Raw genomic sequence first — 17,500 nt, 5'->3', positions numbered from 1 at the left:
TGGAGGAAATTATATAGATTATGATGAAGATGTTGCGTCTATGCTGAGATCAATTAGAAGATTGGATATTAATATCGTTCATTTCCTTTGCGACGCTATTCCTCCTAAATACTCACATATCTTAAAATTTGGGCAACAGATACCACGGATGTCTCTCTATCTAGCCTTACCACTTTATTGTCCTTTTTTTTATCATTATTTTCACACCAGGCCCTTCCATATCAGCATCATGACAAAATTTTTTTCCCTTTGTATTATTTTTATCACTTTTACTCTCCCCTTTTTCACATTTTTCCTTAGTTACTATTTTATTTTATTTTTTTTTTCATTAATTGTATCCAGCGTTTTAATTTATTATTAATTTCGTTGTTATTACTTTTTATTTTCCTTCGGTTAATCTAATCTTTATCCTGAGATAAGAGCAGTTTCGAAAGACCCTCCAATTCTTTTCCCTAAAGGGAGAATTTTAGTAAGCCATCGACGCTAAAAGTAAGCATAATATTCATCATCACAACTTTACAGCCGATAGCCACGTTCGATGTTAGTTTATAACAATGCCTTAGTGGTAAAAAATGGTGTGTGAGAGAGAGAGAGAGAGAGAGAGAGAGAGAGAGAGAGAGAGAGAGAGAGAGAGAGAGAGAGAGAGAGAGAGAGTCCTTTCATAGAATACTTGGTATAAGCCATGCAATCTTATCATTCTCCAGAGTTTATATAAACTAAAAATTGGTTATATATATAATAATACCTTATCTTAATTCTATTCCTATTCTAGCTGCCATAATCAATTATGAGCTGATTGATTTTTTGGTTTAACTAACAGGCGTTACAACGATTAATCAAAATCATAACTGTCAGCCGTATGCGGTATATAATCCGCTTCTAAATAACATAACTTATGCCAAAAAAAACTCACACGGTAATATAACTTACGTGGTAAGGCTTCAAGCATAATTATTTCCGGAGTAATACAAGGCTTCGATACATATAGTAATCTTATAATAAGGAAGCTCATTTTAGGAGTGCAGATTATGACTATAAAGTAATTTTGTAACAGCCATGGTAAACCACACTTGGGCAGATAAATACAGAGAATATTTTAAACTCTTAATCTTAGGTTATTCTAGATTTCTATGAAAGAACATTATCTTGAAAGTACACCATTTTGATTGTAAACATGTAATTTTTCTTCACATTATATATTCTTTTTTAGTTTAATTCACACCCTCCTTAAATTCTTAATGCTGCTAAGGAAAAGTGGGTTTCCTCCAATGAACCTTAAAAAAAATGCATAAACAGAAAATTTTCCGATGATAACTAAAATGAAACGACAAAACGGAATTGATACGAGTTGAATAACATTATAAGACAAATATAATAATTCGAAGATCTAGTTGGACCATTTGGATTGGGAAATTGCAACTCCAGGGTGGAGAGGCTAATTTCATGGCGTGATGCAAAAAAAAAAAAAAAAAAAAAAAAAAAAAAAAACTTATATTAACAAATACATGGTTCAAGAAAGACCCTAGACTCCTATGGACACGGAAAAGTCCTGGAGAAAGAAGTAAAAATCAGATAGATTTTATTGTTATAATTATATGAACGTTTCAGCAATGCAGTGCTGGATGTCAGGACTTACCAAGGGGCAATGCTATAGAGTAGTCATGATCCTGTAGTAGTAAATATTGCTCTAAAATTAAAGAAGGTAATTAGGAGGAAAGGGAAGAAAGAAGAGAGCTAAAACTACTTTTAATAAATAAACAGCTTAAAGAGGCATATGGCATTGAAGTGACAAATAGATATATGTTAAACAGCGAAGAACCTCTGGAGGGGGAGGAGGCGACTGACAGGGAATGGAGAAATATACATTTTGCCCTTACGGAACCAGCGGAGGAAATGGTGCAGAAGCAAGACAGGAAGGGGAGGCAGAGATGGATGACAGACAGGATCTTGGATATGATTGAAGAGAGAAGAGTGCATAAAGAAAGGAACAATGAAGGTACGAAGAGCTGAACTTTGACATTCGACAAGCATACGATGTAGCAAAAGAGGATTGGATTAATAGTCAGTGTTGGGAGATTTCTTGAAACGTTGGGAGGAATATGTAAGGGACCGTTTTGGAAACAACAGAGGGGGGAGACTAAAGCCGGCCATACACGCAGAGGACTGACTGACCTTATTTCATTACCGGTATCAAGTACAATTGGTAGCCTACATCTAATTTTGAAAAGGCCAAATTTTGGTACTTTTTACTTTCTTTATTTTTCATATAATATAAACCTATGAAATCTGACTTGAAATAATCATATGAAGGAATGTGATAGGCATTCTCTGTCGGCTGGTGGTGATTTGTCCGCCACGGTGTTGATGTACTTATTTCTCTTGAAGTCATTATAGGATTACCTTCTCCGTTTATCCCCATTAATCCGAGAGTCCAAGTGTCTCCTGGGAGGAATATACTAAAAGGATTTTAAAACCTTTCTGGAAATTATCTCATGCTGAAGCACTACTGCACTTTTAATTAGGCGTACTTGTTTTCGCGTTAATTTATAGAAATTGTAAAACGATTGTGTTTATATAAGCAGAGAGAAAATGTGAGAGAGATATACATAAGTTGATAGAATTATCAGTATCTGCTTAATTTATCCTTTATGCATATTTTGCACCTTGGTTCTTTTCTATGAAGATAATTCATAAAACTTAATCAGAATATTAATTTTTTACTTTTGTTTTAGTATCTGTTTATTATCAGAATACAAGAAACTATTGCACGAATAAGGCAGAATACTGTGTGGTTTTAAAGATAAAATATACTATGAAAAAGGAGAGGAAATTTAAGGAAATCATAAGTTGGTGAATGAAAATGTGAGGGGAAAACCTAAAATAAAGTGCAATGAAATGCATATTACAAACTTGTGAAATGCAGTCAGTTTATTTTTACAATATAAAAAGTGCTCCGATCAAGGGGTGAAGCATGGAATGCTGTACGTGTCAAAATAGGTGAGTCAACCTAGTCCGTGCCCACACACGCACGAGACTGGGCGGGCCATACTGCCAATCGCGACGGAACTGGATTGGCATTGGCCTGTCCGGTCATTGCAGTCAAACATGCTGACAGGATGAGAGGGCAGGCTAGTCGCACCTAGTTTGTCCTGTTTACCCCCCCCCCCCACACACACACACACACGTTCGCGCCAATCGCGGTCAAATCAGCGCGCCAATCCTGTGCGTGTATGGCCTGCTTAAGACTGCATATACCCATGAGGGGCTCAGACTTACTAGATGAGGAAATATTAGTGTCATTATAAATTCTTAAAATGGAAAAAAAGTCCAAGGAATGACAACGTGACAACTAAAATGATATTAACAATTGAGGATTTCGGAATAATAAAGATTGTAGTTAGCTGAGCGTATATATGGCACAGGGTACATTCCAAAAAGATATGCACATCAATTTTCATAGCAATACCAAAGAAACTAGGTGCAGTTGAATGTAATTTATTTAGGCCCATCAACTTAATGAGTCAAATCACAAAACTTACACTGAAAGTAATTTTAAACAATAAAACAAGTTAAAATCAGAAATTGCTGAAGAACAGCGCGGGTTTGTTAAGGGGAAATGTACTAGAAATGATATTTTTATCATAAGAATGATAACAGAGAGAGATCCGTTGAAATGCGATAAGATGTGTATATGCGCTTTATCGACTATGAGAAAGCATTTGATAAAGTGAGGCACACTGCCCTAATACAAATCCTGCAAAGATTAAAGCTACATGGTAAGGACATCAAACTCATTACCAACAAATACTCGAGTTAACTGGCAGCGGTCGATATCGATGTCAATCTGACATCATGGATAGAAATAGAGAGAGGAATGCCCCAAGGATGTGTTTTGTCCTAGACATATGTGCAATATATGGGGAAATTATTTTGAGAAACAATAGGTATGGATGAGATTAGCATCGGAAGAGTCAATATAAACAACATTCGTTATGCAGAAGACGCGGTGATCATTGCTGACACTGCAGAAAAATTACAACGACTTCTGAATACAGTGGAATGAGTATCATTATCATATTATCATTTGCCAAGCTGCACCCCTATTTGGAAAAGCAAGCTGCTATAAGCCTAAGGGATCCAACAGGGAAAATAACCCAGTGAGGAAATTAAATGAGGACATAAACAACAACAAAGTACATGGACAGTATTGTGGTGGACTTGAGGGTAATTATGCTCCAAATCAAGTGATATAAATGGCTATAGAAAGGGAGAGGTGGATGCGACTGACCGCCAACGTCCAGCACTTCAGTAAGTATAATTCCCTTCGGTAGAAAGCAAGCCACCGGAGGCACCATAGTATTGCGTAGAGAGGCAAATCTTACAGTTTGCATTAAGAAATAGATAGGCATGCAGTTAAAGGATTCCAAATAATAGGTTTTTACCCTAGGTGCTGAATGGTCTCGTAAGCCTAATCTCTGGGCTATATAGCCCAAATCCATGAACCCAATCCTAAGCAATGACCACATGAAAACGACATTTGTGGAACCACCATAGTCAAGAGAGCTATAATTAAACAGTTAATGACGATATGCAACTATCTCTAAGGTGGCAATTAAACAACTAACCTTTGTGAAGCAGATAAAAGAATAATCTCAGACAAACAAAAATAGCGAGTAAAATGAAAATATTAACATCAGGTTATCCAAGCAGAGAGAAAATCCACAAAAGGGATTTTTTCTGACTAGGCATTATGTCAGATCTGTAAATGGCTCTGAAATATCAAGAGTGATGATAGAAAGAAATGAAAAAAAATGGATACGAAGATTAGGTTATCAATGATCGATCGGGGTTTGCAGATTCCTTATTGGCCTTCACGTTAGAGGGTTTATACGTATCCAGAATGTGAATTCAGATTGATTGAAATGTTTGTGTATACAAAAGTCGAGAAAATTATAGTTTTTTAAAAGTCAGGAAAATACCAATGCCTGTTTTCAAGAGGGAGACCTTAAACAAAGCATTCAATCTTAAAGAATATTTTCATTATCTATACATGGTTCACAAACATCTCATTGACTTTAGTGCCGTAACTCAGTTTCATTTCTAGTGTAATTGCAATAAAACACAACCTTACTACATAATAATAATAATAATAATAATAATAATAATAATAATAATAATAATAATAATAATAATAATCATCATCATCATTATCATCATCATCATCATCATCCTCATCATCATCATCATCATCAACATCATTATTATTATTATTATTATTATTATTATTATTATTATTATTATTATTATTATTATCATTTGTCTAATATTATTAGTTACAATAAAATTTCTTCTACCTTTTGCCCTCAGATATTGATCATTCTGAACTAGTAGGATACTGTACACACGAGCAAACCTTTAATAGTATAGTAGCTACCTTTGGCCACTGCCCTTGTATGCTAAAATGAAACTACAGCTCTGAAATTCTGATGAGAAAATCCCTAATATATTTTCTACCAAACATGGAAGTCAATGAGGAGAGTCTGTAATGGCAATAATAGCATGCAATATTCTTGTTGTGGGTGCGAGTTTGAAATAGTCTTTATGGTTTAGGTTAATGTAAATCTTTACGATGTACCGAGTCTGATCAGATACTGAATAAACATTCTCACCTGTGACTCTTGATGTTAGGCATTATCTCGTTAAAAGAAGATACTCCCAAATCATATACAATATGTTCTACTAAAATGCAAAACTCGTTACCATAAGTGATTAGAGTTCCTGACTTAGAATAATGGATACGTTTTGGCAGTTCAGCCTTACTGCTTTACTGTCGTTACTGCTTTACTAACAAATCAAAACATCTTTGAATTTTCAATAATTGCTTACATTTAATGGCAAGAGACTGCTATATGTAGTTCGGTATATAAACCAATCTAAAAACTTTAAAATTACGAATAACCCAATTTTTTAAATTTTGGATTATTAAAATTTGACCTTTAACATGGGTTAAAAGATAAAATCGGAGTTGAAGTGTTCTAAACAATTGCTAAAAGCAGAAAAACAACAAATTTCGATAGAAAAACTGATGTTATGATGTAACAAGATATTGCAAACTAAATATGACCATAAAAAGTCATTGTCTGAAACAATATTAATTTGACCTCTGCTCCCATTATGGGCGTCAGTGATTTCCTTTTATTTCACCCATTTCCCCAGTATGACTTTCAAATCCAAATCAAGATTATTACTGAATAAATAGAAATTCTTTTTTAAAGTAATCGTAGTGAAATAATATTACAATTTCACAGTTATTATTACGACTATCATTAATCAGGTTTAAAGTGAATCTTTCTATCAAACATCAGAAAAAATATATATCTTTCGGTAACTAAAACAACATCTGGAATTCAATTTCCCTTCAAAATCCATTTCACTGTCCTATTGAGAGTTCTAAAACCAGAGGCATTCTGAGTGAGAAACAGCTGATTACTGAACTTGTAGTTTAAGATTTCTTTTACCAAAATCAAAATCAATCATTAACAACCTATTCACTGTGAGAGATACACACATTATTTGTATCTAGGAAGTCGAATACTACACCTTAAAATTTTGCAAAAAATAAGTCCACTAATCATAATGCATTAGGTTTGTTTTCCAATTATGAACGTCAACATAGAGATAAACGTTGAAATGTTTCACTGCATAACTCCTCTATTCATTTTCATTTCAGTGGCAAAGCTAAACTACGACAAAAATGAAGAGGGGAGAAATATAACTACAAATTGCACTTTTGGTATATCCTTCAGGTTTCTGTTGCCCTCAAATTCAGAAAAGAATTCCTTTTCACAATTTTCAGTATTTTCAATGACAATACTGGACAAAAAAATAAATTGAACATGAGAAGAATATTCTTAAAAGTCGCATACTAGATCCAACTTAATATGGGGATAAAAGCCCCGGATATAATTTTCCAATTCATGTGAACAGTTTCTTTAGGTTTACTAGTACAAACGTTAAAATAAACCAGACTCTTCTTTGTGTATAGGCATGTGAGAGAGAGAGAGAGAGAGAGAGAGAGAGAGAGAGAGAGAGAGAGAGAGGGGGGGGAGGTGAAACCACGCTACCAATCAGAGGTAAAACATGAGAAATTAGACAAGTTATTGTTGTTTTTTGTTGTCAATAGGCGATTGGCGGGGAGGGAGTGTTATTCTGCTTGTGGTTTGCGGCAACGGATGTCACAATCGGTTGGGGGAGAGAGAGAATGGTGGGACAGATATCCGAAAGCTTTTTCCCAATTTTACGAATTTTTCAATTTCAAACCATCCCTCCTGGAACATACCCTGACGTGGAACTCACTAACTTTTTTATTTTCTATCTGGGAACAAAAAGATTTTTTTTTCTTTTTAGAGGTTTTGCTTCTGTTGCAGAGACAAATTACCTTGGGCCTTTTCAAAGCTATTGATATTTCTATTTTTTCCGTTTTCTGTAGTTTGAAAAAATGAATGCATTTGTATGATAACATAGTGTGTTATTTTATATGAAAAAAAAAAACTCAAAATGAATCTAAGAAAAAATTATGTAACAAGAAAATTCACCGATGAAAATAAGATACAGTATACTGTGTACCTTAAAACGAGATTTATTATTGATTATTCACTACGAATGTTTGTGTATCCAATAAGAAAATGTATAAGTGTATTTAGAAGGTAAACCAACAAGGAAATAGTATGACTGAGATTTATCTATTACTCGAAGGTAGGGGAACTTATATACGGGTCCATTTTCATTTCATCTTCCAGCGGAAGAGGGAAAGATTGAATTCCGGAAATTTACTTCCACACACATATGAAACCCTTCCGATATTTTACAATGAACTATATGATAATAGCTCTTCCCATCCGAAAGATTATTTCATAAGTACGTCATATAGGGATACACACACACACACACACACACACACACACACACACACACACATATATATATATATATATATATATATATATATATATATATATATATATATATATAACTATGCACACACGCGCGCGCACACACACACACACATATATATATATATATATATATATATATACGTATATATACACACATACACGCACACACACACATATATATATATATATATATACATATATATATATATATATATATATATATATATACATATATATATATATATATATATATATATATATATATATATTATATGTATATATTTATTATATATATTATATGCACACACACACACACACACACACACACACACACATATATATATATATATATATATATATATATATAAATCATAAATTCATGAGCAACTGGATATTTTGGTATCCTATGACACACTGTTGGGTTAAATTTAACTTTTTACGAAGAATAAAATCGAAACTGTAAACTTTTGAGTATTTTGATTCTTACATCAATCCATACAATTACCTTCTACAATCGGATTTATTTGCAATGTAAAAATAATGGAATCGATGTTTAGAGGATCCTTGGTCACTACACCAAGATATACTAATATAGATATTTAATCCTTTCCTTTTATTTCAGAGATTGTGAAATTCTGTTACCGCTATCATGAAAACAAGGAGAGATAATAGTTTGTCAGATATATGTAGTATTTTTTCTGTGCATGTACGTGATCTTTTAAATTTCTACAAGATCTTATGGGAAGGTTGCATAATATCACTGACAACATTAAATTCTAAACTCTGAATTTTAGAATACAGGGTAATTGCGCTCAGAAGATGCTGTATACTTGAATGAACTATTTTATTTTCAGAGCACAAAGATACCGGAACAGCCACCTGGTTGTACCATTGAGTTTTAATAAGTGTCCTCCCTTATATGTGCATATTGAATATTTTGCTGAAATATATCTTTGTCAAGAAAGAAATGATTTTGTTGTACGATATTCTCAATCATAATCCATAGGTTGACATGAACTCTAACCAATTCTGTGGCTTGTCTTCAATGTATATCAGCCACCACCCCCCAAAAAAGTAAATAAACAAAAATAAACTAATATAAGTTTCAATGGACAACATGATTTCTATACTGGAAGCAATTAGCCTATTTCGTTTACCTTTTTATTATTTTTATTTATTTTTTTTTTATTTTTTTTTATCTTTTTATAAAATCTGATTCCTTAAGGGATACACACTTCATAACGTAATTGTGTTATCTGCACACACTTGTATACATCCATGTGGATACTTGCGCAGATAGAAGCTCCATGCTTCCTTTTCTAACCTATGACTACAGACTAGGCTGAGAATATGAACCGTAAATGTCCCTGAGGCTTTCAGCGTATTACACTTAACAGAATTCAAAAGCCTTCAGTCTAAAGTGTTAAAGTAGAAACTTATAGAATTAGAACAAGATCTTCATCTGTGACTGAATTCAGTTGCTTATAAGTTTTAGTCATTCCTTTTAAATGAACATATATATATATATATATATATATATATATATATATATATATATATATATATATATATACTCTATATATAAAAAAAAACTTCTCTATCGTTAATGTAAACTGATTCATGTTTCTACAAATTATGTGGGTTTGTTAAGTAATAGGTTTACCTAAATGTTAAAAAAAAACAGTATTAAAAACTCTCATATTACCAAAATCAATTACTAATATGAAAATGTTTTACATTTCTATTGGCTAGACCTTGCTTTCTCTTTTGGAGCTACCCATTTCAAAAGCAAATAATATATCCTGTCTTGAATAAAGCAACCTATGTAATTCAGGAGTCTTGAAGAAACGCGTCCTGATTCAGGACTGACACCACCACCTTCGAATGCATCTGCTTTGTGAAATATTGCTCGATTTTCCGATTACTCCCATCCCCCTGCTGCCAGCCTCTGGAATTATATTCCTGTTTTATCATATTTTTACTAGATTCCTTTTTTTTTTTTTTTTTTTTTTTTTTAAAGGCCAACAGTTGAGTATTCTAGTCCCCCAATCGATTATCTTATAAAATATCTGTCGATAAATATTCCTTTATTTATTCTAATGCTATAGGCAAAATTTGAAAAACAAGAAATCAAAATAAAGATTCATATACTACAGTCAAGCTCCACATTGCATAATCATGGCGCATGTTGAATTCTCCGTTTCCTAATAAAAGAAGCTTTAACTATGCCGTGCTATGAAATCACTCGAAAGCATTATTGATAACTAATGTAATATCTAGTTTCAAGAAGGTAAAATGAAAATATCGTAACTTTCCTCCCCTCCCAAACAAGGCATAGCTGCATTTCTTAAAACTTTAAAACGTTATAGTTTTCTTCAGAGTTAAGATTATTTGGTAATGATGAATCTTGAAAAACTTTTTCATACATTCTTTTGATTTTTTTTCTTTTTAAATAAACCTGAATTTCACATACTATACGTCTGAGAAGATATTCTACCACGAATATATGGCTTTGCTCTATGTAAAATTAAACAAGACAGAATAACTGAACAACAATTCATTATAAAACAAAATTGGATTCTTATCAGTTCAGTAAATATGTGTTAAAACAATGAATCTACGGGAATAAACATTAACTAATCCTCCTCCGCCTGATATCCATTGCATGAACTACGTCACAATGATCGAATGAAAATATAGCGTGAATTAACTTCATAATCAGAATTCTTTCATTAAGGGGAAAATATCACCAAACCAACCGTGGTCCACATAATACACAAACGCATATTATACAGTATAAAATACACAATTTTCTGTGTATATGTGATAAATAAAAAAACCCACATTCACGAATGGGGAAATTTATTCTTCAGCTTTCGAAGACCACCAGAAAACAGATGATTACAAATTTTAAAAAGATGTACAAATCAGCGTTATTTTCATCTCATCTTTATGTTCTGTTCTTTCTCCTTTCAAAATCTACCGATTCTATTACAACAGGAGAGTCGGTAGATTTTGAAAGAAAAAAAGAACATAGAGATGTTATTCGATGAGATGAGAATAGCACTGTTTTTAAACATATAGCACAGAAAAATCATCCAGTAGAATGAATGAACACACACACACACACACACACACACACAAACACACACACACACATATATTTTTCTGTGCTATATGTTTAAAAACAGTGCTATTCTCATCTCATCGAATAACATCTCTATGTTCTTTTTTTCTTTCAAAATCTACCGACTCTCCTGTTGTAATAGAATCGGTAGATTTTGAAAGGAGAAAGAACAGAACATAAAGATGAGATGAAAATAACGCTGATTTGTACATCTTTTTAAAATTTGTAATCATCTGTTTTCTGATGGTCTTCGAAAGCTGAAGATATATATATATATATATATATATATATATATATATATATATATATATATATGTATATATATATAGATATGTATATATATATATAGATAATAAATTTTACACATTTAGACGTTTTTCATATTCAAATAAGCCATATATTTTGATACACTGATGTCTGGATTCTCTTACCGACCTCGGGATCAGAGCTCCAGGCGAAACCACTCGAAGACAATAGCTTCTGACCGGCCGGGAATCGAACCCTGATCCAGGAAACTTGTAATAACAGTGACGTACCAATTAGCCACGGAGAAAGGTGAAAGCCAATGGCACTTCTTCTGTACTTATACCTGTTAAATTCAGTTTTTTTTTTTTTTGTACTTAGAATTGAAATGAACCAAACTTTATCATCGTAGTTAATTAGTATGTTTGTACTTGGCATTCGATTAAAGATAACTTTTGCACATTTAGACATGTTTTTCATATTCAAATAAGCAATATAATTTATTAAATTAATGTCTGGATTTATATATCTATCTACCTATATATTTGCTTATATATATAAATCACACGCATACATATGCATATAAATCTATATATCTATCTACCTATATATATATATATATATGTATATATATATATATATATATATATATATATATATATATATATATATATATATATGTATATATATACATATACATATATATATATATATATATATATATATATATATATATATATATATATATATATCTATTCAGTATATATATATATATATATATATATATATATATATATATATATATATATATATATATAAACTTATTCCTATTTCATGCTTTGTATAATGGATGGGTCCTTGCTATAAATAATTTCGTATTTCTGTAAGTGTCATCCTTACATAAATAAGATGTAATCAAATCAATGATATTCCCTCGACCAATATTTCTTAACTGCGTACCTTTTTTAATATACTGTAGTGTACATCAACGTTTTTTATCATTAGTTTCGGTGTAACTGAGAATGACAACGTGCTAGAGGTCTTAAAAAAAAACGGGTTAAAAAATTTTCAATTAGTATTATTTAGAATATAAGTTATTGAAAGAGCATTCCTATCTCAATAGTTGAGACATCAATTGTTACTATAACTACTTTTTTGCATAGTGTATGTCATACAAGGAAGAAGTGAAGAATTATCAAATATATTCTGGATATATTTAATTCAGCACACACACACACACACACACACACACAAACACACACACATATATATATATATATATATATATATATATATATATATATATATATATATATGTATGTATTTATATATATATATGTATACATATATACATATACATATACATATACATATATATATATATATATATATATATATATATATATATATATATATATATACAGAGAGAGAGAGAGAGAGAGAGAGAGAGAGAGAGAGAGAGAGAGAGAGAGAGAGAGAGAGAGAGAGAGAGAGAGAGAGAGAGAATCTACAACTACGTATTTGAGTATACTTTGGTGATAAAAATTGTTGAAATGTCAAACTTTCGATAACATCAGGAATATTCAAAGGAAAGTATGCTAATTAACTATTCTAAATGGACGTTTCCAATAGGCTCTTTGATACACTTGACTATTTTGCATTTGAATAGTATGAAATAACCTACTGCAGGTCTAACCATGCTCTAACATTCAAAAGTAAAACTTAAAAAAAAAGAAAAAAAAATATGGGTTCAAACTGTTAAATACGAACCTAAAATTTATAGGGTCATAAATGACCTGGGCCAATCGGAAAAGAAATTGGAAACAGACGGTGCTTAGGTGCTAAGATATCAATAAAATAAGTGCTTAGGTACTAAGATATTAGTATATGAAGTGCTTAGGTGCTAAATTATCACTATAGGTGCTTAGTGCTGAGATAACGATTAAAGTGCTAAAATACCAATATGGGTGCCAAGATAACAATAATCAAAGTCTGTGCAGTGCGCTGGTGGTTAGGTGGTGCTGAGGTTATGATGTCATCCTTGTGCTTGTTTACGGAGGCTAAAATTGTGTACGTTACCGCGCACGAGGAGTTGAGCCGTGTAGCGGACTTCTCGTGCCTCATTACGTGCAACACAAGTATAGTTGCCTGTGAGCGTGGGTCGCACTTGAGTCAGCACGAGGCTGGACGAGAAAGAATCGTGCTGGCTTATCTGTAACTCAGCCGACTGCTGAAGTGGATGGCCATCTCTCAGCCATAAGAGGGTCAAAGGCGGGTCACCAGTTTGAACGGCGCAGGTCACGGTAGTTCTCATTCCAGACACCAGGGACCCAAAGTCGAATGGTTTAATGGAAGGAGGCACTGGAATAAAAACACAATTATTGACAAAAATTCCTAACAAATACAATAATAAGATAATTACCGTGAACGTGCAGAGCCGCCGTATGAGTAACGGTTGCAGCAGGGGACTTTGCCTGACAGGTGTAATTGCCAGCGTGGTGAGGCCGAAGTTTTTCGATGAACAGGGCCAAGATAAACTCTCCAAGGGGAGATTCCTTGACTCCAGGTGTGGCTATTGCTGGGGCAGAGTTATGCAGCCATGTCAGGGACACAGGGGGATCACCTTGGACGACACATTGGACGGCTACTCGAGTTCCTGCTTTCATTGACTTTGGGAAGGTGAAGGGAGCTACCTGTGGGGGTTCTGCAATAATATACTTTGTAAACACTCTCATACAGCACAAAACATGATGCAAGAGGTGACTTGTAGGGAAAAGAAATATTGATACAACGATAAACAAACAATGAAATGAAATGAGAAAAGAAAGAATAACTCTTAGATTACTCTTAAAAAATACCAAATTCCTCTTATACATCCCCTAAAATATACTGTATATTTATAGAAATAGAAATGAAATTCCTCATTAAAAGTTAGACCTTCAAAATCTTTGAATGGCATATAGTTGAAGTTATAAAGTTAATCTTGAAATAGTAAAATAATATGAATATACAGAAAAAAAAAATCAAGGATAAACGTTCGTAGTAAAGATTTTTTGGCAATAATATTTTTACGTTGATGAGGAATTTTGAAAAGCCTGAATTACATTTTCTGGCATTAAAATATCATCAAGGCACGAAGGAAAAAATCATCTATGACGGTACTGTTCACAGGAAAGGAAACATTAACATTTCTATCAGTAAACATATGAGAGAGAGAGAGAGAGAGAGAGAGAGAGAGAGAGAGAGAGAGAGAATATTTAAAATGATTCTGGTAGACTTATATTAGCATATCTTTTGAGACAGAGAGAGAGAGAGAGAGAGAGAGAGAGAGAGAGAGAGAGAGAGAGAGAGAGAGAGAGAGAGAGAGAGAGAGAGAGACACCTTGTTCATGAAAATTAAATGAAAATACAGAGATAGAAAGAAGCAATAAAGATTTTTCTGACTATGAATCGGCAATGCAAAAAACTTACGGAATTACAAATATAAAATGATATGTCATAAAACATTTGAAATACGTTAGAAATCCTTATATTAATCAGGTTTGATTGATTCATACAAAAAAGATAATGTGAAAAGTACAATTATTGTAAAATAGTACATTACATAGCGTATCACAAAAAAATTGCTGTAAACACCGAAGGCTTAAACACATATTCTCTCTCTCTCTCTCTCTCTCTCTCTCTCTCTCTCTCTCTCTCTCTCTCTCTCTCTCTCTCTCTCTCTCTCTCTCTCTCTTTTAAAATCCCATTTTGTTTAGACTTTTAGAAATAAAGCTATTTGGCTTAATTGAGATCATGCATAATACATATGTATATATAATAAAGACAGACATAGAAAAACCATAAACAGGCGCGAGTGGAAGGCCATGTCTGAGGTCTTTGCCTTCTACAGTGGACTAACAACAGATGATGATGACACACACGCACCCACATACGCGCACACACACACACATACATATATATATATATATATATTCAAATAAGCCATATATATTTTGATATATTAATGTCTGGATTCTCTTAACGACCTCGGGATCAGAGCCCCAGGCGAAATCTCACAAAGACAAGAGCTTGGCTCCGGCCGGGAATCGAACCCTGGTCGGCAAGCTTATATAGACAGTGAGAGAGAGAGAGAGAGAGAGAGAGAGAGAGAGAGAGAGAGAGAGAGAGCTGAATCTTTCAACACAACGTCAGGAGCCTATCTATGGTAGAAGATCATGCTCTGTTACTAGAGAAGCTGACATAAATAAATTGGGATATCAGTAACAAGATTGAGTGTAATTAAAAGAACTGCGGAATCTTATATAGAGTTAAAATAGGGTCACATATTTTGCTTCAGAGATCATAAAAGGAGCAGAGACAACGGAGTGGGTTTTCTTATTAATGAAAATCTTAAAGGTAACATAGAAGAATTTCTTAGTACTAGTGATAGAATTGCAGATATAAATAAGAACTATAAACTAAATATCATTCAAACGTATGTATCAAATGATATAAGATTTAATCTACATTTATTTTGGGTGATTTCTATGCTAGAGTACGTGAAAAGAAGAGAGGAGAATCAGGAGTAGTTAAGTTTGGAGTGGGCACAAGGAATGACAGAGGAGACAAGATTGTAGAATTTGCTGAAAAAAAAAAAAAAAAAAAAAAAACAATATCAAAATCATGAACACCTTTTATTCAAAAGAACATGGGCAATGGGCAATGAACTAGAAAATGAAATAGATTTTATTTTCAGTGAAAAAGTTAATTTAGTTAACGATGTAACAGTATTAAACAAATTACAGTTAAGCGATCAGAGAATGGTGAGATGGAACTTTTTTTACATCTTCGGAATGAAATAAAAAAGCTAATTTTAAGAAAGAAAATAAACATTCCTGTAATAAGAGAAAAATTAGATGAATTTAGCAGGGCTGGGGAGTCAGAGTCGGAGTCGGAGTCGGAGTCGAGGAGTTGGAGTCGGAGTCGAGGCCAATTTATGGACTAGAGGAGTCAGAGTCGGAGTCGGTAAAATTCCACCGACTCCGACTCCGACTCCTCAAAAATGAAATTTTTGCGCTGGAGAAATATTCTCTTTTGGTATCCTAAGTCACATTTTTTCAAAGTCGCTCAAAAAACGTTTCATATTACCCGCCGTTTTCTTTAACACCCTCTCGAATAAAAGCAGTCACTGGGAAACACATATAGCTCCTACCATCTCTCATCTATAAGCCAAACAAAAACAATAATATTATACATGCGATCAGCTGTTCTCTCCACGCACGAGTCTCTGGACATTAAAGTTTATTTCATGATTAACTCTTCATTTAATCACCATTAGCCATTAAAAGGTAGGAGTTGTTACTGATTCATAGTTTTATGCAGCACGTATATGAATAATCTTAGAATTAAGTCATTATTTATATGTAGACATCTCGAAATGACGGGTGTTTTGATTAGAGTTTCGTGTAACCTAGGAAAAGCTGAATCCAAGAAATTACGTGAACTGTTTTCAATAAAACAATTACTTACTAGGCTAGTAGGCTAGTAATGATGAAATGTTATTTTGACTAATAGGCAACATAAAGTAAGAAAATTATATAAAAATATTTAATTATTCTTATTTTTTGTTTAAATTGGAGTCGGAGTCGGAGTCGAGGTCGGAGTCGGATGTTCAGAGTCCCGACTCCCCAGCCCTGGAATTCAGTTTGGCAATACAAAATAGGTATTCCCATCCACATGATGAAATGGAATCAACTAAAGAAGAAAGGAACAGCGATTTAACAAAATTTGTATTGGAATCAGCACAAAGGATAGACGGAAAAGTTGATCAACAAGATTAAGGAAAACTATCAGCAAAGACAAAAAATTTAACAAAGAAAAGATTGGGAATGAGGGTAAAATCTAAGAGAGATGAAATAGAATTAGCAAAACTATCCAAAACAATAAACTAACTAAAAACCCAAGACATTCGTATACACAATCAGATCAAAATTGAGGAAACACTAAAGAAAGGAAGAAGCATAAAATTGATGAAAAGAAGACTTGGAACAAGGTACCAACAGATGTTTGCTTTAAAGGATGAAAATGAAAATTTTATCAACAACAGAGATGGGGGTATAAAAATTGCAGATGATTTATATACAGTGCTATACAATAGTAATATAAGAAATAACTTTGCCAGTAGAAATAATGAA

General features: G+C 33.0%; 1 protein-coding gene across 2 annotated transcripts in view; it reads right to left on the bottom strand.

Moving 5' to 3' along the window:
* The window catches only part of LOC137625985 (cell adhesion molecule Dscam2-like), a 2,034,023-nt gene that overhangs the window by 125,521 nt on the left and 1,891,002 nt on the right, over positions 1 to 17,500 (bottom strand). For both annotated transcript variants that reach the window (XM_068357069.1, XM_068357078.1), the window contains exon 14: positions 13,748 to 14,029. In XM_068357069.1, coding sequence (XP_068213170.1) covers positions 13,748 to 14,029 — 282 coding nt within the window. The remainder of the gene's footprint in view (positions 1 to 13,747; positions 14,030 to 17,500) is intronic.

This window comes from Palaemon carinicauda, chromosome 2 (genome assembly GCF_036898095.1).
Source record: "Palaemon carinicauda isolate YSFRI2023 chromosome 2, ASM3689809v2, whole genome shotgun sequence".
In the NCBI taxonomy this organism is placed as follows: Eukaryota; Metazoa; Arthropoda; class Malacostraca; order Decapoda; family Palaemonidae; genus Palaemon; species Palaemon carinicauda.
The sequence above is the reverse complement of the archived record's forward strand: the minus strand, read 5'-3'. Positions and strand labels throughout refer to the sequence as shown.